General features: G+C 42.5%; 1 protein-coding gene across 9 annotated transcripts in view; it reads right to left on the bottom strand.

Annotated features, from left to right (window-relative positions):
- CACNA2D1 (calcium voltage-gated channel auxiliary subunit alpha2delta 1) overlaps positions 1–22851 on the bottom strand; it is an 846695-nt gene that overhangs the window by 10975 nt on the left and 812869 nt on the right. For all 9 annotated transcript variants that reach the window (XM_068276177.1, XM_068276179.1, XM_068276181.1 and 6 more), the window contains 3 exons: positions 19865–19994; positions 16891–17003; positions 11106–11188 (listed from right to left, as the gene is read on the bottom strand). In XM_068276177.1, coding sequence (XP_068132278.1) covers positions 11106–11188; positions 16891–17003; positions 19865–19994 — 326 coding nt within the window. The remainder of the gene's footprint in view (positions 1–11105; positions 11189–16890; positions 17004–19864; positions 19995–22851) is intronic.

Genomic DNA, 22851 nt, shown 5'->3' with positions numbered 1-22851 from the left:
GTAAAAGAAGATGATTGTTGTTTTAGGCTGCTTACACACCAAGACGTTACAGGCGCACGTTAGTGCGCCTGTAACGCTCCCCCAACGCACAGCAATGTAACACAAGTGGGCTGTTCACACAGCCCACGTTGCGTTACATGTAACGCTGCACGTTCGGTGTAAAGTGCAGCATGCTACGGCGTTGGAGCGGCTATAGCCGCGTTAGACTGTTTGCACATGCGCAGTGGGGGGCGGAGAGGAGGCGGGGAGAGCCAGCTACAGTAGCCGCGCACATGGCTACTTAATATTCACTGCACTGGCGGTAGCTGATTGGCCGGCGGGACCACGTGATGCGGAGTGTCTCGCTCCGCATCACGTGGTCCCGCTGGCCAATCAGCGCCACTCTGGGAGACATTATAGGAATCGAGCCGCCGAACGCGGCTCACTCTACCGTCGGCTTTTGCAGCACCATACGTTGTGTTAGGTGCACGTTATGCGACCTTAACGTGGCACCTAACACAACGTCTTGGTGTGCAAGAAGCCTTAGTGTCAGGCAGCCATCTAAACTTGACTGTTAGGGTTTAGAAAAGCAATTTTACAAGAAAAAAGTCTTTGAATTCTGTTTGGTAATTCTATTTGACACCTAAGCTGAAGTTTTCAATTTGATATGGGTTTTCTAAATACTGATTAGACATGCTTATTGCCTCAATGCCCTCAATGGCAATTTTCCCCACCACATTCAAGAACTATTATTTATGACTATTTATTTGCACTAAATCTTCACATTTATTGATATAAATGCCTCCATATATATTTTAATGCTAATGTGGTAAATCCCAAACACTCAGAATTGTTTATGCCTTTACTATTTTCTAATTAATTTTTGTATATGTTCATATGTTACAATACAGTGCCAGATGATCTGACATTACTGGTGACTCCCAAAAGCTAGTCCTAACCCAGCTTTTGATATTGAAATAAAAATATGAATATATATATATATATATATATATATATATGTATGTGTGTATAATATATATATATTAGTTCTTAACCTTTTTTGATGCCACTAGTCCACTAACAGGGCTACAATAACTTTATTAAGGATTGCTGCAATACTCTATGTAGGGGTAAACGTAAGTATGCATGCGTTTGAGTAAGTAACCAACCAACCTATAAGATGCAACCGGATCTGTTCTGACAGGGTGAACAGAGAAAAACCCCTGAATTACCTTAAAAACAACTTCATGAAACAAGAAAAAACTGTCCTCAAATGGCTGAGGCCCAAATCCAAAAAGCTAACATCAACCCTAGGACTTGACTACAAATCCAGGAAGAGGTCTGTGTCCCACTAGTTGTAACATGCAACTCACACTTGGAAATCATAAGAAAGATTGCAAAATAACTGCATCCCATTTTATAAAAGGATGAGAGACACAGGAAGATACTGTCTGACCCTCCCCCCCCCCCCCCCTCCAGGCATATCAACAGCCACCCAGTCCAAAGAACTCCTGACAATCATTTGCTTTATAAAGGCCTGAACAAAACGGCACATACCCATGAAGACTGAAAAGTTGTGAGACCTGCACACATATCCGATTCCCTGACATGATATCAATTCCAGGTTCAAAACAGGTGTACAAAATACAAGGCACATTTTCCTGTGTATGTACTAATCTAGTATATCTGATCATGTGTGAAAATCCCCTCTGTTTCTAAGGTGACTTGTAAACTCTGAATTTACAGTCTCTCCATATCAGCCTACATTCTTTCCATAGACAGTCGTAGAGATGTCATGTAAAGAGTAAACAAAAGGTCTTATTGAACACTTGAGGGATTAGCAAACTGCCTTGCAATAACCATTTTGATGCCCTGTTGTAATTAATGCATCTGAATTATTTTTTTATTATTATTTACCAATTATTTAGTGCCGACATCTTCTGCAGCCCTGTACAGAGTACATAGTCTTGACCAACTGTCCCTACCATAGTTACATGTCCATTGTAGTCTAGGGGCAATTTTTAAGGGGAAGCCAATTAACTTATTTGTATGTTTTTGGGATGAAGAGGAAACAGGCATGCCCAGAGGAAACTCATGTTGACACGGGGGAGCATATAAACTCCTTACAGATAGTACCTTGACTTGGATTTGAACCAAGGAACCAGCACTGCAAGGCGAGAGTGCTATCCACTAAGCCACTGTGCTGACACTTAATTAGATAAGCAAAAAAAAATCTATGTCCTGATGGTCAAATGTACATAAGACAGCATAATACCCAAAACTTACTTTTTCTTTTAAGACTGAATCAAAACAGTCTGCTGTAAGTATAATTACTTGAATTGAATTTGTTACACGCCTTACAGGATATCTGGGCTGTGTTTACTGAACATCTGTTAGCCAGCATTGTAAGCTAAGTTTCTGTGAGATTTATGTAGAAGATTTCAGCAGCTTATCCACAATGAACAATAAGCCAAAACCAACAAGTTGTTATCATTTAGTTAATACAGTATGTGAACACTTTAGTGTACCACTTTAATTTACAATATAAAATTCAACAAATTCTCTGATCAGCTATACTTTAGTTTACATCTGTTAATTCAGGATTTGAACCCTAACTTCCATTTGTACATATTTAATAGCCTAACTTTGCCCAAAGCTTTAATTTCAGTTTCAGACAGAGTCAAAAAAATCTGCCTCTGGTTTTCCTCTGCCAGTGTCCTCATTATAGATAAGTATTTTTCCATTTTGCTCAGACAGGAAGTGGATACCTCCAGCACCTTTGCTTAGGCCTCGGACACATGCTAGATGAAACTCAGCCAAGGCGATTGTTAACAACCACCTCTGCTGAGAATCTAGCATGTGTACAGAAGCATCAACCCCTCTTGGCTGCTTGGCTATCAATCCACCAAACCTGGCAAATTGCATCAGCCAACTGACGACTGAGAGCTTTGCTCTCTCCACTCCTCCACCCACTGCATGACCTCAGACCTGCACCATTCCACCCCCTGCATAGGAACAGAACATATCATTTGACAGAGGCATTGTTAGCCTACAGGCTCCCTCAGCCCAGCCAACTCACCTGCGGGATATTGTCCTGATCTCCAATGTACAACATGCCTTGTAGGTGTGTATGATCAATGAGATGCTAATCTTTCCAACTTATGTGTGTAATGATCGCTGCTGCAGCAGGTGTTGCTGGAAGCAGTAGTGCTGCAGCTCAGGCAGTTCTGATGTCTTTCCATGCAAGCTGCATAGCTTTGTCTGTCTTTCCCTGCTGTCAGCTTGTGACTGATTATCATTCACCTGTGTGGGAATCTGCATGTCTGCTCCCATTGGATGACCTCAGTATAAAGATCTGCTTCCTGCAGGGTTTCCTTGGGTTTTCATAGCTTCAGCTTAAGCCTGCCTTGCTGTCGCTTTAGCCCCCGATCGTGTTTCTTGTTAAAGATACTTTGCTGGTCTTTGCATCATATATTGGTTCATTGCCAATATATATGCATACCAGCACGTTTATTATTTTCCTTGTATTTGTGTTACGTTGATATATCAGTGTCGCTGATGTATACGTACACGAACTGTTTATATCCTGTGTGCAGTTAGTCAGCTTTCCAGCACGTTTTGGTAGGTTGCGCGTACCGTGACCACCCGTGCTGAGGTAGTTACCCTGCTCCTGGTTCTGTTTGTGGATTGCGTTCATCTCTGCGAAGAGATAACGAATCCTTCTGAATCCTGTTCTGTTACCGTTTGTGGATTGCGTTCATCTCTGCGAAGAGATAACGAATCCTTCTGAATCCTGTTCTGTTACCGTTTGTGGATTGCATTCATCTCTGCGAAGAGATAGCGAATCCTTCTGAGTCCTGTTCCCTGTGTTACTCCATTCCTAGTCAGCGTTCCTGCTTATGTCATATATCGGTTCATTGCCGATATATACATATGTTAGTCAGACGTTACAAATAGTTTCATTGATAGCTGTAATTGTAATACGCTAGGAAAACATACTTATTGTATATTTATCTGTGTTACGTTCATCTATCTTAATCCTGCTGTTTTCTGACTGTCCTGTCCTGTCTTTGTGAGGCACGCCATCGCCGCATCGCATTGGCTGCCTCATTCCAGTCTGTCTGGTTTTGGACGCTTGCTGTCGCTAAGTAGCCGCTAGCTAGCAAGCGTTCATTCTGTCTACCTGTCCTGATCTCCTCAGTTCTGGTTTGTGCGCTCAGCGCTACTTTGCGCTGAGACGTTATAACGAAAGCATTGTTTGTGGCTGTCAGATCTGCACCGGCTCTGTGCGCCACAATCTCCTATTGCAGTCAGTCCTCCCCTCCACTATACTAGGGATAGCCTGTTTCCTTGCGCTAGTGTGTGTACCTCCTCCACGTCAGCTCATGCGTTGCATGCTGACTGTGGAGAATACACCACCAAGCCTTACAATGTGCAAATTAAATTAAATTAAAGCCTTACATTATGAAAACCCCATTACCAATCCCCATTGTGGGGGGGATTCCCAGAAAGTATGACACTGTTAATTATGGTTCCTGTTCCTTTAATAAATTTGAAGAACTTAGCTCTGAAACAGAAAATGAGTTTTTCTCTGAATGTGCCAGGTTCCTGACCAATCCTGATCTCCAAGCGACTCCTGTTTCAACCTGGGCACTCCAACTAAGTTATATTTTGTTTAAAGGGGAATTATTCCAGTGGGCATTTGATGTTCTCAATCATTCCGATTTGAAAGATAGACCGCTGGAATTTCTAGCGTTTGTGATCCATAACTGGTTGCGCATAGATCCATTGCCTTTTCCTCTTAATGAACTCCTGGCAGCAGGCCAATCAGCTGCTCCTTCAATTGCTTGCAAGAATGAGCAGCAAGCAGAAAGTGTTACTGATAATTTTCCTGCAGCTTTGAATAAATCACCAGCAAGGTCAAAGGCAAAACGCAAACGTTCTAAGAAACGTGTCCAATCTGCAGAATCGTTATCCTTAGCGACTGAGACCTATAATGAGATTCTGCCATTAACAGATAATGAAATGCAATTGTCTTTCAGGGGAGTTAAATGGACTTATGAAACTACTAATGAACTTTCCTCCCTGGCTAGGGAAAATAAAGATTTTTGTTTAAAAGAATTATCTGAGTATGATTATGATGAGATATTACAGAGTATTGAACAAATCAACTTATTTGTGAACCAAGGGAAGTTTGCATACACTACAGTTCAACACTTGCTACAGGTATTGGAGATTCTTAAGAATAAGGAATCTGCCAATCACCTGCTAATTAACCCTATACATGTGCCTGCCACAATCATATCTGCAGACTGTGATCAGCCTAAATGTTTCGCTGTTAAGTATGCATGGGATCCTCCATTCGAGAGGGGAGAGATGGAAGCCCTGGTCTGTGAATGGAAGAATGATTCAAGTTCATTTTGTCAATTTTACAGTGCAAAAAGTGAAATGGTATTGAACGCATGCATTAAGTCAGCCTATAACCTAATAGAGGCTGGTGTGTGTAGGTATGACTGTGTGGCTCCTTTGATTGATGTGTGGGAACTGATTTTGGATGATTTTTATGTGACTCCGAATTCGCAAATTTGGCGTTCTGACCCGCCTGCTTCAGCACCTTTGGCTGATTCAGCAGGTGATTCGGAGCTCTTTTTGTGTGAAATTGAAGTTCCTGCAATTCCACCCTGTACCATGGATAACTCAGTGTTACTTCCCAGTAAAACAGAAGCCACTGATACATTCTTAACCTTGCCCTGCGCAAATTTCTCAGCAGAGAATCCAGAGGTCCTGCTGACTTCCGAGTCCAGCCTAGCCAGTACTCATGACTCTTTGTTTAGTGAAACAGACACCAGAAAAATCTTGCCTGTCTCTGCAAACACTTCTGCAGAAATTACCTGTGTTAATAAAGTTCAACTCCTGTCTGATCCAGCAGATTCCAATAGATGCACTACATCAGTTTCCGAGTCCCAGCAAATGAATGGTGATTCAGATGCGCAAACATTGTGTCTTGATCTTCCTGTTTCTACACCTCGCTCTAGTTTCGTGAATAGCTCAGAGCATCTGCTATGTGAACCTGAAATCGCAGAATTATTACCTTGTTCAGAAAATTTTCCAATAAATTTGCCCTGTACCATGAATTGTGCAGTAGATCTCTCCAATGAAACTCAGGTCACAGAATCATTATGCTGTCCAGCAGGTGCTTCCATGGTTTTGCCCTGCAATATGGACTGTTCAGTGATCCTGTCCAGTGAAGCTGTGGTCGCAGAGTCTTATGCTTCACCCAGTACTTTGGATACTTTAAACCCTCTAGCAGAGGAGGCTGAAGCACTGCTTGCCTCAGTTGGTGTTGCAGTAATATTCACTTGTCTAGCAGCTGTTTTGGAATTACAGTCTGCTCTAATAAAACTTGATGAATTTCTGCCCAGCAAAGCAGAAGCCATTGAAATATTGTCCTCGTCAGCAAGTGTGTCAGATACCTTGCCCTGTACACAGTCTGATTTAACCAATGTTGTTGAGTCCCTCTCCAGTGTTGTAACAGCCGAGGAACTCCAGCCCTGTCCTCTGAATGTTTCAGAAGTCTTGCCCTGTAACATGGATAATTCTGATTCTCTGGTCAAAATAATAGAAATCTCAGAATTTCAGTCCGGTCTGATGAGTGTTACTGAAACCCAGCCCTGTATCCTGAAAGATTCTGGTTCTCTGGCCGCTGTGGCAGAGGTTCCAGAGTCCCCTTCCTGTCCAGGGAATTCCTCAGTTTTGCCTAGTCCAGTGGGGGCTGCTGCAATACTGACTTGTTCTGCAGCGCCTCATGAGCTCCAATCCAGTGTATTAAATGAGTCTCTGTCCAGTCCAGAGGTAGTTGTGGAGTCCCTATCTGGTTCAGTGCATACATCAGAAGATTTGTCCTGTCTTGTTAGTGCCCCTGAATCTGATTTGTTACTGACTTTGCTGGAATCAGCGACATCTAAGTCTGATCCAGCATTCTCGTGTAAAAGTCCAGTAGTTGCGAAGTTTAGTCATGATGATTTTTTTTTGGCCAGTCCTGGTTTTGGTCCTGTCTTGGCTGACCCTGAGGCTCACAGTTCCTTGACATGCCCAGAGGTTTCTCTTGTGCCGGTGTGCCCAGATGTTCTTTGTGTGCCAGAATGCCCAAGTGTGTCTAAGGTGTTAGCGTGCTCTGATGCTTCCTTAGTGGGAACACGTTCTGATATTGCCAGTCTGCCTGCATGCCCAGAGATGGTTCTGGTCCCTGAAAGCCCTGATATTGATGTTTGTCCTTGTGGCCCTGACTCGGGAATTGCCCTAGGTTCCATAGGGGTTCTTGATGGTTCTCCATGTGAGCCTAAGGGGCATTCTGACCTATGGGGATCTCTTTGGAGCTTCAAGGTGTTCTGGGAGGTCTCTGAGAAAACTTGTCCTGGTGCCTTGGACTGGTTCAACAGTGGGTTTTGTGTTGGTAAAGACAGTACCGGTGGGCATTGCAAAGGCTTTGGCGTTTCTGAACGGTTCCTGGAAGGCGGTGGGTATCGCTCAGGGAGTTTCGGAGGGCTTTCTTCTGGAAATCATGGTTCTGATGGGTGTCACACTGGGGCTTGTAGTACTGATGGGCATGGTTCTGTAGGTTCTGGTTCTGATGGGTCCAGTCTTGTGGGGACTGATTCTGGAATTCGGTCTTGCCGGGCTGTCCCGGTCATCATGAATTATCAGTCAGACTGTTTTGTTGGGAATTTCAGTTTTGAAAAGCGTCTGGAATCCGCTTTTAAGGGCGGGGGTACTGTAATGATCGCTGCTGCAGCAGGTGTTGCTGGAAGCAGTAGTGCTGCAGCTCAGGCAGTTCTGATGTCTTTCCATGCAAGCTGCATAGCTTTGTCTGTCTTTCCCTGCTGTCAGCTTGTGACTGATTATCATTCACCTGTGTGGGAATCTGCATGTCTGCTCCCATTGGATGACCTCAGTATAAAGATCTGCTTCCTGCAGGGTTTCCTTGGGTTTTCATAGCTTCAGCTTAAGCCTGCCTTGCTGTCGCTTTAGCCCCCGATCGTGTTTCTTGTTAAATATACTTTGCTGGTCTTTGCATCATATATTGGTTCATTGCCAATATATATGCATACCAGCACGTTTATTATTTTCCTTGTATTTGTGTTACGTTGATATATCAGTGTCGCTGATGTATACGTACACGAACTGTTTATATCCTGTGTGCAGTTAGTCAGCTTTCCAGCACGTTTTGGTAGGTTGCGCGTACCGTGACCACCCGTGCTGAGGTAGTTACCCTGCTCCTGGTTCTGTTTGTGGATTGCGTTCATCTCTGCGAAGAGATAACGAATCCTTCTGAATCCTGTTCTGTTACCGTTTGTGGATTGCGTTCATCTCTGCGAAGAGATAGCGAATCCTTCTGAGTCCTGTTCCCTGTGTTACTCCATTCCTAGTCAGCGTTCCTGCTTATGTCATATATCGGTTCATTGCCGATATATACATATGTTAGTCAGACGTTACAAATAGTTTCATTGATAGCTGTAATTGTAATACGCTAGGAAAACATACTTATTGTATATTTATCTGTGTTACGTTCATCTATCTTAATCCTGCTGTTTTCTGACTGTCCTGTCCTGTCTTTGTGAGGCACGCCATCGCCGCATCGCATTGGCTGCCTCATTCCAGTCTGTCTGGTTTTGGACGCTTGCTGTCGCTAAGTAGCCGCTAGCTAGCAAGCGTTCATTCTGTCTACCTGTCCTGATCTCCTCAGTTCTGGTTTGTGCGCTCATCGCTACTTTGCGCTGAGACGTTATAACGAAAGCATTGTTTGTGGCTGTCAGATCTGCACCGGCTCTGTGCGCCACAATCTCCTATTGCAGTCAGTCCTCCCCTCCACTATACTAGGGATAGCCTGTTTCCTTGTGCTAGTGTGTGTACCTCCTCCACGTCAGCTCATGCGTTGCATGCTGACTGTGGAGAATACACCACCAAGCCTTACAATGTGCAAATTAAATTAGGCCAAGACAAATCTGCAGCAAAAACATCTAATGCATGGAATACACGGGTCGATTCGGCGGCTGATTAGCCACCGGATCGACCCCAGCCGCGTCCCCGCTTGTCCGTGCGGATCGATTGCTGCTTGTCCCCGTCGGCGCTTCCTTATCAGCGCTCGATTCCCTGCCATTGTCCGCCGGGGGGGATCGAGCGGGCAGGAGTCGAGCGGCTTGATCGGGCCAGTGGAATATTATCAGCTGACCAGATCAGCAGGTCGATACACGGTACAGAAACGTACCGTGCATCCCCAGCATAACTGTCTCAGTTCCAAGCTGCATTACATTTGTATCCAATTTGGAAAAAAAATATTTTCTTATTGACCAACTTTATTTTATATCAAAGAGAAGTATAATATACTTCACACCCTTCTTCAGCATCACCAGGCTCAAATTAGAGCCCTTCATTTACCAGGGAAAGAATATGAGAGCAATTCTATTAAATGGGAACAGACATACAACAGACTGTCAGTGGTCCAAACCCTTAACCTCATCATCCTAAACTATAGAAAAAAAAACGTTGGTTGGAATTGGTTCCATGTATATTGGCTAAAACCGGGGAAAGGAATACTATTTAATTCAATACATTGCTGTGGTTATCCGTGGCTAAGTCAATAACTTCTTTAAAAATGCCTTCAAGAAATGTGATAATTTCATTATGAAAATAAAGGTCAAGCAAAAAAATAGGCAGTTAAAAAAGGTGGCATTTTGCACCAATATTTTAATAACTGTGTGAAAGTACATTTGCTTTAAAGCTGAGATAATGCAGCCATCCTTACGTCAGATCATAAAACACAATTAAAACTAACAGAGTGGAGCAAGACACATGCAGTGTAAAATCACCAAGTATACAGATTAAATAAATATGTTGCAGATGATGATGATAATTGTTTAGTCATGCCAAAAAAGAAATAATGGTATAAAGATATTGCACTTTTAACCACTTCACCACTGAGGAGTTTTACCCCCTGACCACCAGAGCAATTTTCACCTTTCACCTTTCAGCGCTCCTTCCATTCATTCGTCTATAACTTTATCATTACTTATCGCAATGAAATTAACTATATCTTGTTTTTTCCGCCACCAATTAGGCTTTCTTTAGGTGGGACATTATGCCAAGAATTATTTTATTCTAAATGTGTTTTAATGGGAAAATAGGAAAAATGTGGGAAAAAAATTAATTTTTCAGTTTTCGGCCATTATAGTTTTTAAATAATGCATGCTACTGTAATTAAAACCCATGAAATTTATTTGCCCTTTTGTCCCGGTTATAAAACCATTTAAATTATGTCCCTATCACAATGTTTGGCGCCAATATTTTATTTGGAAATAAAGGTGCATTTTTTTCAGTTTTGCGTCCATCCCTAATTACAAGCCCATAGTTTATAAAGTAACAGTGTTATACCCTCTTGACATAAATATTTAAAAAGTTCAGTCCCTAAGGTAACTATTTATGTATTTTTTTTACTTGTAAATTTTTTTAATAATTACAAAAAAATAAAAATTGGGAGTGTGGGAGGTAATGAGTTAATTTTTTGTGTAACACTAATTTATTTCTATGCAAAAAATGCTTAGAGTGTAGTTTTACTATTTGGCCACAAGATGGCAACAGTAACTTTTTGTTTATTGCGACCTGCGAGCGTCCTTCCGGACACTCGCAGGAAGTACTAGGAGGCTGTGAGTGTTTGTTTCTTTTCACAATGATCGCGCTGCCCATCGGAGAGCAGCGGATCATTGCGGGGCTTAGATCAACGAACGGGAATGGATTTTCCCATTCATTGAACTCCGGGCGAGCGGGTGGCGGTGTGTTTACTAGCGGCGGGCGGCATGTTTACGAGCGGGAGCGCGGACAGCGGCGGGAGCGCGGAAAGTACGGATTTCTCCGTCCCTGGGGGTTAAAGGATGGAAAAAGGGACGGAGAAATTCGTACGAGCGGGGGTAAAGTGGTTAAGGAGCAAAATAAGACTACTGTAAACATGATTTTTATTTTTTATTTTTTTTTACACAAAATAAAAATATTGTTCTCAACAATAAGCTCTTGCTATTTAATCATCAATCATTTAAAAAAGAAACTCAAGGAAATATTCCTCTAATAAAGCTTACCAATGCGTCTTGATCAAAGCAATCCTCAGGACCTTTTCTATACCTTGGATTCTGAGCAAGGAGACACGGATTCGGTCCATTAGCTTAAAGTGTAGTTAAGAAAGTGCAATTTCTTCTTAAGAAACTTTCCAAACTTTTCCAAACAAATGTTGTCATTGAAGCATAACTGAGGTCATGTCATGTGGCATGATGAGATAAACATAGGCATAAACATAACAACTTGTACGAGCCCTACTACCAACTTAACTGAAGTCCCCTACTGGTTTGCAGTACAGCAGGAGTTAAAAAAAAATAGTTATTAATGCAAATGAGCTTATCAGACAGATTGTCAAATTCAGACATTTCCTGAAATGTAAATAGAAATCAAATCCATTTTATTTGACAGAGAAAAGGCTACTGATAAGGTTTTAGTGCCAGTAAAGGTGCGTACACATGCTTGATTTGCTGGAACGACGGGTCCGTCGGACCCTCCCGCTGGGCGGGTGTTCCAGCTATAGTAGAGCATGTGTACAGTCTGTCTGCAGACTGATAACACGGTTTCTGAACGATCCGCTCAGCGGATCGCTCAGAAACAGCCTTATCAGTCTGCAGACAGACTGTACACACGCTCTACTATCGCTGGAAAGCCCGCCCAGCGGGAGGGTCTGACGGACCCATCGTTCCAGCAAATCAAGCGTGTGTACGCACCTTAAGTTTAAACGGTCATTACGTCTGTTTGTTTTTCACATCAGCAAAACAGTGTCAGGGCCCTGTTGATCTCAGCATCTGCAGATGTTATGGGCATTCCCAGGGCATGGAGTTTAAGTGACCAGGGGTCTTCACAAGAGCATCCCATAAAGGAACAATGAGCCTTCCCAACTGAACTTTTAACCCTTTGCCTGCCAAGTACAAGCCTAGGACATTCTAGCAGGCAAGGGCTCCTACTGCCAACAACGTACCTACGGTTTTTGGCATTTTTTTTTGCCAAAATTAGGAAAGAAGTTGGGAGGGGGGCCGACATAATTTCTCCCTCCCTCTCCATTGGCCCCCCTCCTGCATCCCCCTGCAGAGCTGGAGCAAGTGGTGCGGTGTGTAATTAACTCACCTGCTTGCTTGCTCCATGCAATTTGTCCCTGCCAGCAGCCATCTCCTCTCTACTTCCTGTTTCCCTGCGTGACACGTGATTCGATTGGGCATCCAGAGAGAACATGTTTGCCGGCAGGGACACAGCACATAGGGTAAGCAAACAGGTGAGTTAATCAGCTATATCTGGCTACCTATACTGGCTGCACATATACCTGAGACCTATACTGGGAGGACCTATGCCTGGCTACCTATACTGGCTGCACCTATATCTGGCTACCTGTACTGACGGCATCTATTCCTGGCTACCTATACTGGCTGCACCTAGATCTGGTGGCACCTATTCCTGCTACCTATATCTGGCTACCTGTACTGATGGCACCTATAATGGCTGCGCCTATACCTGACTACCTGTAGTGGGGGCATCTATTCATGGCTACCTATACAGGCTGCACCTACAGTATATCTGGCTACCTGTACTGGCGGCACCTATTCCAGGTTACCTATACTGGCTGCACCTACACCTGGTTACCTGTACTGGGGGCATCTATACCTGGTTACCTATACAGGGGGCAACTATACCTAGCATCATATACTGATCTGTATGACCGCCACTACATTCAGACCATAAACTACACCACAGATAAAAACCTAGAGGTATGCAGTTTCTAAAAAATGAGTATTTCACGTCTATCATTAGATATGCCACGTTAACCTATAGATGCCCTTATCTGTTGTGTTCCAATGTAAAATTGTGCAAAATGTGATTTAATATTGGGGTGTGTTGTTGACAGGAAAAGAGGGATACCAATACATATCTGGCATTGTTGCATTCAGCAGAATCAGGGCTTTTACAAACAGTAAAAGTTTTGTCAGGACATGCAAATATTCTTAAAAAATAAGGTGAAATAAAATATTTTTCTGTTGTGTTTTTTTTTTAAACATATTTCAGTCAAAGATTTTGTTATATCTCCAGAAAAAGTACAACACTTTGTTTCAGTGTTTTAGCCCAAATCATTATGGGGGAAAAAAATCAATATATGATATGTCCTATTTAATGTAGGTTTTCTTGTCAAAAATCCTAAGTAAGCAAACAGTTGACAGCGCTCCTAGGCTGCAAATGAAATGTGAAACCAAGAGAGTCATGCAGATCACCCCTGGGGCTAAATTACATACCTTGAATAAAAATCAGATGCAAACAATAGACCAATACCCAATGTAAAAATGTGAGAGCAAACTGAAGCATATGGATGCAACTAGCCATAAAATATACTTAAATGTACAGCAGGAAACACTGGTAGCGCTTCCAGAGTATGCACATCTATGCAGGTAGTTAATTTGAGTGCAGCATCTGTCTTTCATAAATACAATGTGCACAAAGTATTACCTACTAGACTCTACCAAACAGTTAGACTAGCCAAATTAACTACCTGCATAGATGTGCATAGTCTGGAAGCGCTGCCAGAGTCTCCTGCTGTATACGTAAATATTTTTATGGCTAGCTGCATCCATGTGCTTCAGTTTGCCTTTAAATTTTTAGATTGGGATTGGTGCATGGTTTGCATCTGATTTGTACTCAAGGTATGTAATTTAGCCCCCGGAGGGGGTGGGGGGCGGACTGCATGCCTCTGTTGGTTTCATTTCATTTGCAGCCTAGGAGCACTGTCAACTGTTTGCCATCTTTGGAAAAATGTGTATATGACGACCATCACCAGGTTACACCACCAACAGTTAGACTAGTGGTTAGGCATCTTCCAAGAGGGCACATCATCGCCGTCGAAGAGTCTAGTAGGGAATCATTTGTGCACCTTTTATTTATGCTGAGACCAACGCCTTTGCTCTACCTGTTTTGAATGCTAGTTGTGTAATTTTGGCTGTATTTCAGGCTATGCACATCTATGCAGGTGGTTAATTCGGGTGCAGCATCTGTCTGGAAGCGCTGCCAGTGCCAGTGTCTCCTGCTGTACATGTAAAAATCCTAAGTAACCCTACCTAATCAGTGTAAAATGTTTAAAAACTGCTTGGAAGTAGATGTTCATGGATCGGACAAATTGGCTGGCAGGGAAAGGTTTAAAACATTTCAGCCACTGCATTAAGTAATCCAAAATTGTAATTCATGTTTGCACAGCATTGGTTATACTGGTTTATTTTCTCTCTTGATTTATAATAGAGATGCTGGTACCTTAGCCATTAACTGAATATTGTATCTTTTGTTATGACCAAACTATTGTTGACAGCTACAGCTAACAAATTTTGAAACTATTTTTTTCAACATTGTCTGTAACAGTAAAAACATTTTTTGAGACTACAACCATCATGGAAGATCTCATATTCTAATAACACAGGTACTGACTAACCAGCAAGCTCATGGTGAACTAGAACTCATTGGAGTGTGTAGCAGTGATGCATTGGGAGACATCTCAGAGCTCACTCCAACCTGAATTATCACAAAAACTTTCGGTTTTAAGAAAGCAAACTTTTGTTTTCCATATTCTAATAAAAGTTGCATAATGATTTTACCACTCTTTTCAACTGTAAACTCAAGATATCTATATATATAACTCTACTGGACCAGAGACTACTCTATCAAATTTCCATTAGCAAGTCTCTTCTTAAAAAAAAAAAAAAAAAAAAAAAGTTATGACCTTTTTATATACTTTAGTTTTTACTTTTAAGAGAACCTGAACAGAAAATAAAAAGTCAAAATAACCATACACAGGTCATACTTACCTCCTGTGTAGTGTACTCCAATCTCTTTCTCCTCTCCTGCATCCCATTTGTCCACTGTGATCAATAGAATTCTCCGTCCTCCATTTTAAAAATGAGGATCATGGGGAAGACAGGAGGAGACATGGAGGGGGAGACAGGAGTACGCATGGGGATGACAGGGGGACCATAGGGTGGGGACAGGAGGATGCATGGGGGACACATAAGAGACAGGAGGAGTCATGGTGGGGGTGACAGAAGGACACTGGGGGAGACAGGAGGACACATGGGAAAGACATGCAGACAAAGGAGGACACATGGGGAGGACATGGAGGATACAGAAGGACATATGGGAGAGACATTGGGACACAGGAGGACACATGGGGAGACATGAGGACACATGGGGACACCATAGGATACTATTTGAGAGATAACATGTACAAGGCACTCCTGGAATATGGACACACCAGGTTTAGTATTTTTTTTCTTGCTTTTGCCCTCTAAACCTAGGTGCGTCTTATATTCCGGAGCATCTTATACGGCGCGAAATACGGGTATTTTGTATATTGGAGTATACCATTTGTCTGTATTATTATGTACCCCATGTTTGTTTCTTACTTCGTACAGTGGTCCGGAATATATTGATGCTTTTTAAATCAATAATAATAAGTAAGCCACAGCCAAACAAAACCCTTGTATTGATTAACTTTTTGCGTACCGACGCAGTAGAAATCTACGTCGGGCAGGTGGCGCTGCGGTTCTGACTGGACGTAAACTCTACGTCCTATTCACCGCGCATCACCGCCCGTTACTGCCGCTCTCTACCCGCCGCAATTAGCTCGCCCTGCCGTCTCAATGACGGCAGAGCTTGTGACCCGGGCAGGAGCCATTTTCATTGGCTCCTGGCCCTGTCATTACTGTAAGCCAATCCCATTGGCTTACATTGAGTGACAGGGTCAGGAACCAATGAAAGCGGCTCCTGACCGGCGCACAGCGCTCTGCCGTCATAGAGACGGCAGAGAGAGCAGTCTGCGGCGGGGACAGAGCAGCGTGACCGGCGGGAGAGGCAGATTTTTGCGGCGATTCGTCGCGATTCAGCGTTTTAGTGTACCAGCAGCCTCTGGTCCTTAAAGAGAAACTCCGACCAAGAATTGAACTTTATTCCAATCAGTAGCTGATACCCCCTTTTACATGAGAAATCTATTCCTTTTCACAAAAAGACCATCAGGAGGAGCTGTATGACTGATATTGTGGTGAAACCCCTCCCACAAGAAGCTCTGAGTACCGAGGTACTTCTGGCAGTTTCCTGTCTGTGAACCCTGTTACATTGTGGGAAATAGCTGTTTACAGCTGTTTCCAACTGCCAAAACAGCAAGCAGCAGCTACATCACTTGCCAGCAGTAAAAATGTCACCATGGAATAAATGTCAGAATATAAATCAGGGATTTAAAATATTTTACAATGGGCAACACTGATATATTATTTATACATAATTATTGTAAAAATGAAGCACTTTTTTATTTCATTATTTTCACTGGAGTTCCTCTTTAAGGGGGTAGAGGCTGCTGGTACTGAAGTGGTTAAGGATGAACATTCCAAAGCAGAACTCTGTTCCGAATGAATTGAACAGAACTTGAATTTCAAGCACAACAGACCATGGCTAGGGTGGGTTAAGTAATCCATGATGCCACCTCCATGCACTGCCTTCATTTTGTGTTTCAGCTCTCAGTATTTGATCCTTTATAGGCGGAAGGAGAAAGTTGCTGAATAGATGGAACACACAATGGAGTGCAGCGCACAGAGGATGAGTTAACCTCCCTGCCATGGTCCGCTGTCCTTTAAATTTGTGTTATGTTCCAATTAATTCGGAACAGCGTTCTGCTTTGGAATGCTCCTCCCTAGTATTGATAGTTCTCCTAGCAAAAGATATCCAAAAATATAAAATTGTAGCGATCTTTTTGTCCATGTGAAATTCTGACTTATTTTTCTGAAATTCTCAATATACAATAAAGGATACAGCGTTGTTCTGCTTGTATTAAAGGCTGTTGATCACAAGCGTCACATGTGCGATGACTGTCTGCTATGATGAATACCAAATTGGTGTTTACTAGCTTTTCAACGTGGTAAATTCTGAAAAACAAAAAAAGGAAATCATATTCCTTGATGAACAGTTAAAGAGAACCAGAGACGTTGGAAAAAATCTTTTATACATACCTGGGGCTTCCTCCAGCCCCATAAGCCTGGATCGCTCCCACGCCGCTGTACTCCTCTGCCTCTATCCATCGGTACCGGGTCCTGTATTTTCAGCCAGTCGAGCCAGTCAACACAAGCGCAGTGCGTCACTTGCGGCGGATGCGGCCAATTGTACGCAAGAGCAGGGACTCCTCCATATCCTTATGCATGCGCCTCTATACTACACAGGTGCATACGTAAGGATATGGAGGGAGTCCACGCTCTTGCGTACAATTGGCCACGACCGCCGGAAGTGACGGGACCCGGTAGCGGCAATAGAGGCAGCGGGGGACGGCAGCGTGGGAGCGATCCAGGCTTATGGGGCTGGAGGAGGCCCCAGGTATGTATAAAAGGTTTTTCACTTTTTCAGTACTGTTCGTCTCTGGTTCCCTTTAAGCAAATCATTGCAGTATTATAAAGTGGAGTCTTTTTGATATCATACTACGAAACATCTCATAAGGGTAAGCAACTATTTTGATATATACATAGACTGAAAGGCCTTCTCCTGTCGTGGAGGATTACTGCTGTATCAGAATGAATGATCATCATGAATATATTTGTAATTCTCCATAGGCTGTGCTTAAAGGATACCCAAAGTGACATGTGACATGATGAGATAGACATGTGTATGTACAGTGCCTAGCACACAAATAACTATGTTGTGTTCCTTTTTTTTTTTTTTCCTCTGCCTGAAAGAATTAAATATCAGGTATGTAAGTGGTTGACTCAGTGCTGACAGGAAGTGACTACAGTGTGACCCTCACTGATAACAAATTCCCCTTTTTTTCTCTTCCTTGCTCTCAGAAGCTATTTTCTGCTAGGAAAGTGTTTCATAGTTGGAATTTCTTATCAGTGAGGGTCACACTGTAGTCACTTCCGGAGGACTGAGTCAGCCACCTACATGCCTGATATTTAACTCTTTCAGGCAGAGAAAGAAAAAAAAAGGAACACAGCATAGTTATTTGTGTGCTAGGCGCTGTACATACACATGTATATCTCATCATGTCACATGTCACTTCGGGTATCCTTTAATCATGTCACACTCCTGCTTTCTTTTTTTTTTCCCTTCAGGGCCTATTTCAACTAGTGTGGAAACTGGGCCGAATCCGCAGAGTTTCCCCGCAGGCGAATAACGCGGGGAAACTCTGCCATAGCAAACAATAGCGCAGCCGGCCGCTTCGCTTACCTTAGCAATTCGGCCGACCTTACCATCAGTTTCCATGCAGGAGGCTGCAAATCCCATAGCCATGCATGGCACGGCTTCTGGGATTTGTCAGCGTTCCCGCTGACCAGGAAGTGCCACTGCGCGTCTTGCAGCCGTGCACGATGGATAGTGGAAATGGGCCCTAACAGGAAGCAGCGGATTACATGACTGTGACCAAGCAATTAGAAATCTACAAATTGATAATTTGTTCAAATCCATAACATGCTTTACTATTAATTCTGTTTCCATAAAATTTCTCATAGGAAAATTCATCACGCTACTACTGACTTTGGCTGTCAGACTGCTGTGGACACAATTACAATTAAACTTTAAAGGACCCTCGAAGTGACATGTGACATGATGAGATAGACATGGGTATGTACAGTGCCTAGCACACAAATAACTATGATGTGTTTCTTTTTTCTTTCTCTGCCTGAAACAGTTAAATATCAAGTATGTAAGTGGTGATTTAGTCCTGACTCAGACAGGAAGTGACTACAGTGTGACCCTCACTGATAAGAAATTACAACTATAAAACACTTTGCTAGCAGACAATGGCTTCTGACAGCAGGAGAGAGATAAAAAGGGTCAATAGTTCATACATTTTAGCTCTGGGATACTTCAATGAATGTGCCATTGAGCAAAAATAATAAAACAGTTAAAACTTAAAAAGTAGATTTAAAAATAAAGTATAACTGTAGACTATCTTAAAAAGTCATTCTTAGGAGAAGTAAGATAGATACAATTGTTTATTTCATTCGTTTATTTTAGCTTTAGGTGTCCTTTAAAGCCAGCAAGCATATGGTTATTCATTCCTCAAACATAACAAACCCACATGGCTTTTAGGGAAGTTAAGTTGTTCCAAATAGTGTGGGGAGATGATTCTCCCTCTTCAGAAAGAACCCTTGTCCCAATGTCAAAGCACAAAGTGCTCCTTCTCAACTCTGTGTTTGTCAAACCATAATGTCAGGCAGGTGGTACCTGATATGAGCACACACCTCTTTTTCTTTTGAATGCAGTTCAGTAGTTCTCCCTTTCTGTGGTAGTGGGAGGGTGTAGGTGGCTCCCTTGTGGTGGCAGCGACTGGGGAAGCTCCCCTCCGCACCCCCACTCCCGCGGTGAAGGTGCTACACCACTGTGAACTGTGAAGTGAGAGTGCTTGGAATGCTGTCAGCACTGCCCCCCACTATTTGGGGGCATGGGACTGGGAGGTCTACACACAACGCCCTGTTGAGATGCAAAGTATTTTGTGTGGGCCGACTCCTGCAGGACATACCAATGAGTTAATTTAAGACCCTGGACATGCAGTTCTGCCTCCCATTTGAAAGAGGCCTTATATTTACCAGTGCAATGTGAGAGACTGCTTAGCGGAGTTTATACGGAAGCAGTTGTATAGGAATGCTCTCAGTACAGTTGTTAGTGAATGTTCCTTATTGTGCACCTCAAATATAAATTATGATCTAACTGTATGTAAATAACAAATAGCTAGATATTAACTGAAACATCAATACTTAATTTATAAAGTTAAATATTACATCTGTATATAAATATGTACCTTGTACAATTGACACAGTCTAAGTATCCCATAAAAGATCTGTTTTCGTTTTCAAAGAAATATTGTGTTTGTTCAGTAATACAGCCCAACTTTGACTGATTAGAAGAGAAGTCATCATCATCAAACTCAGCTGCAAGACAAAATTATCAACAGTAGAGTAACAAGAGTAAGTATGAAAGTAACTATTATACATTTACAGCATGTAGCGCTAACACATTTGCTGAATCACTGTACAGAATTCACAGAATAATTCACATCATTAGCTGTCCCACAGACATGCTCACAATTAAGGTCACTTTATACTTGAGGGACAATTTAAGGAAGCAAATTAACTTACCCATTTGTTTTATTTGGATATGAGATGAAACCAAGCACCAAGAGGAAACACAAGGAAGCACAGGAATAATATACATACTTTATGCACATAGTGCCCAGCAAGGCGAGAGCTAATCACTTAGCCCCCATTATGCTTTTTACATTTTGAAACATGCTGAAATATTATTAACTAAGCACAGAAATACCAAATATTGTGTTCTTTTATTTCATTAAGGGACATCTGAATCTGATTTGAGAGTCATGTGGAGGCTGCCATATTTATTTTTTTAAACAAAACTAGTTGCCTGGCTGCCCTGCTGATCTTTCTGGCATCAATAGTGCTTGAATCACACTGAAACAAGCATGTGGCAAGTGCAGTCAAACTTCAGTCAAACATCTAACTTGCATTTTTTGTTCAGGGTTTATAGCTAAAAGTATTAGAAGCAGAGGATGAGCAGGACAGCCAGGAGGCAGATGCAGCCAGGCAATGAGTATTGTTTAAAAGGAAATAAATATGGCAGCCTCCATATCCATCTCCCTTCAGAAGTCCTTTAAAATGAAAGGTATGAATGGTATCAGGGTCTAATGTATGTAATGTGCTTGCACGGTGTGCCTGTAATAAATCATAACAAACAATGCAGACAGTAAACGCATTTTATCACTGTCACTGCACATGCATTGTCATTGATGTAAAGCACAACTTAATTGTGCAAAGTTGCCCAAAGGCAAATCACCACTTTAGCATGATCCGACAAGACAGTTAAGTACTAGTGACCTAAAGTGATAAATTATGCATTATCTTGTTCTGGTGAAACGGAATACTTGCAAACACCTTCTGTTTAAGGAAGACAACATTGTTCTGTCTGGTTTGTAGATTTCAGGGTAGAATCAAGTCCAGCTTACATTTCAGCCATCCTAATTGATCCACATGTTGTACCAGATTGCAGTTGCTGGATACCAGAGAAGTAGTGAGGATTACTCTATTTTGAGTCCTGTCTGTACAGGGAGGAATTTAACCTCTTGCCGACCGCGTCGCCGCAGCACGCCGATGGGCGTAAAGTCCTGGGTCTCTATTTTGCAGGAGATCGCGCGCAGACAGCGCGCACATCTCCTGCTTGAGGGGCAGGCTGCGCGCGCATCTCCTGCTTCTATTGCAGCTTGGGAGACTGTTAGACAGCGTGATCGCCGTCTATTTACATGTACAGCGCTGCGATAGGCAGCAGTGCTGTACTGGTGACGCGGCTGTCCCCCTGGGGGACAAGAAAGCGATCGGCTCTCATAGGCAAAAGCCTATGACAGCCAATCGCCGTAATTGGCTGGCTGTGGGGAGGGAGGGAGTTAAGGAATTTTAAGAAACAGTGTTTTTTATTAAAAAACTCTGACAAAAATATTTATACAAAAAAAATAAACATGGGGGAGTGATCAGACCCCACCAACAGAGAGCTCTGTTGGTGGGGAGAAAAGGGAGGTGGGAATCACTTGTGTGCTGTGTTGTGCGGCCCTGCAGCTTGGCCTTAAAGCTGCAGTGCCAATTTTACTAAAAATGGCCTGGTCACTAGGGGGGGGGGGGTTTAGCCCTGCAGTCCTCAAGAGGTTAAAGATGCAATAATCTGTCTTAAGGTGTGGAACAGCTTCGGAGAGCAGCAGCGAGGGGGTGCACCACAGGTACATTTCAAATATTGGCATGTACGTTTGGAAGCATTTGGTAGATATTTTAAAATCATTCATTCATATGTATTTTTGTTTGTATACAAATTCATATTAAAACACAGGTTTTCTGGCCTGCGAGTTACAAACATTTCCAAACATGTTTTGCTTTGCTGATGTTCAAATTATTATAGCCCCTTGGCTTTATTTTTATAGAACTGACATAATTGCCCTTAAGTCACCTATTGAAAGCAAGTGATATTTATTCGAGCTACTTCAATTACACTGCAGTACGTTACAGTATGTCCTAAGCTTACAGCCATTTGATATCCTATTGCCATATTGCATTGCACTTCTTATTGTAATCAGATCTGCACACGTGGAACAGCAATTGAAATGATTTTAACTGCAGAAATGTACTTTTAGAATTTCTTCAGCCAGTATAACTACTGTACTCTTTTTTGCTATTATTTAACAAGATTCGTTATTTATAAGAAACATAAAGCAGCGTCGGAAGCGGACGCGTCTCCTGACCCACATCAGGTCATGTGTCACACCGACTTGTGTGCATGGATGACGGAAGCCACTAGGAGCAAGAGGAACACCCCCTGCAAAACCCCTCAAAACAAAGTCTCCGTTATCCCTCAGTCATGCCTGTTATTTGAGACTTCCGATTGCCTGAGTTCCAGATAACGGGGACTTTGCTGTAGTGCTCTGTTAGAAATTAGCACAATCGACAAATTCTGATCTACCAGAATTCCATCAGGAAAGTTATAAACTTTGCATGGAAAGCGTCTTCCATTCAGAAAGCATTGCAGCCTATATAGTCATGACATGGAAAGAGCACAAAGAATCGCCATGTCTAGAGATAGGGATACGCTTCTGAGGACTAACCCGGAGAACATAATAGATCTGGATTCTAAGGTTATTTCTGTAGATTTTACAACAACATATAGTCAGCAATATAATAAGGTTATTAATATTATTAAAAAAAATACATTCCAGTTCTGTATGCTAATGAAAAG

This window comes from Hyperolius riggenbachi, chromosome 3, assembly GCF_040937935.1.
Source record: "Hyperolius riggenbachi isolate aHypRig1 chromosome 3, aHypRig1.pri, whole genome shotgun sequence".
In the NCBI taxonomy this organism is placed as follows: Eukaryota; Metazoa; Chordata; class Amphibia; order Anura; family Hyperoliidae; genus Hyperolius; species Hyperolius riggenbachi.
Note: the sequence above shows the minus strand (reverse complement) of the source record. Positions and strands in the feature narration are given on the sequence as shown.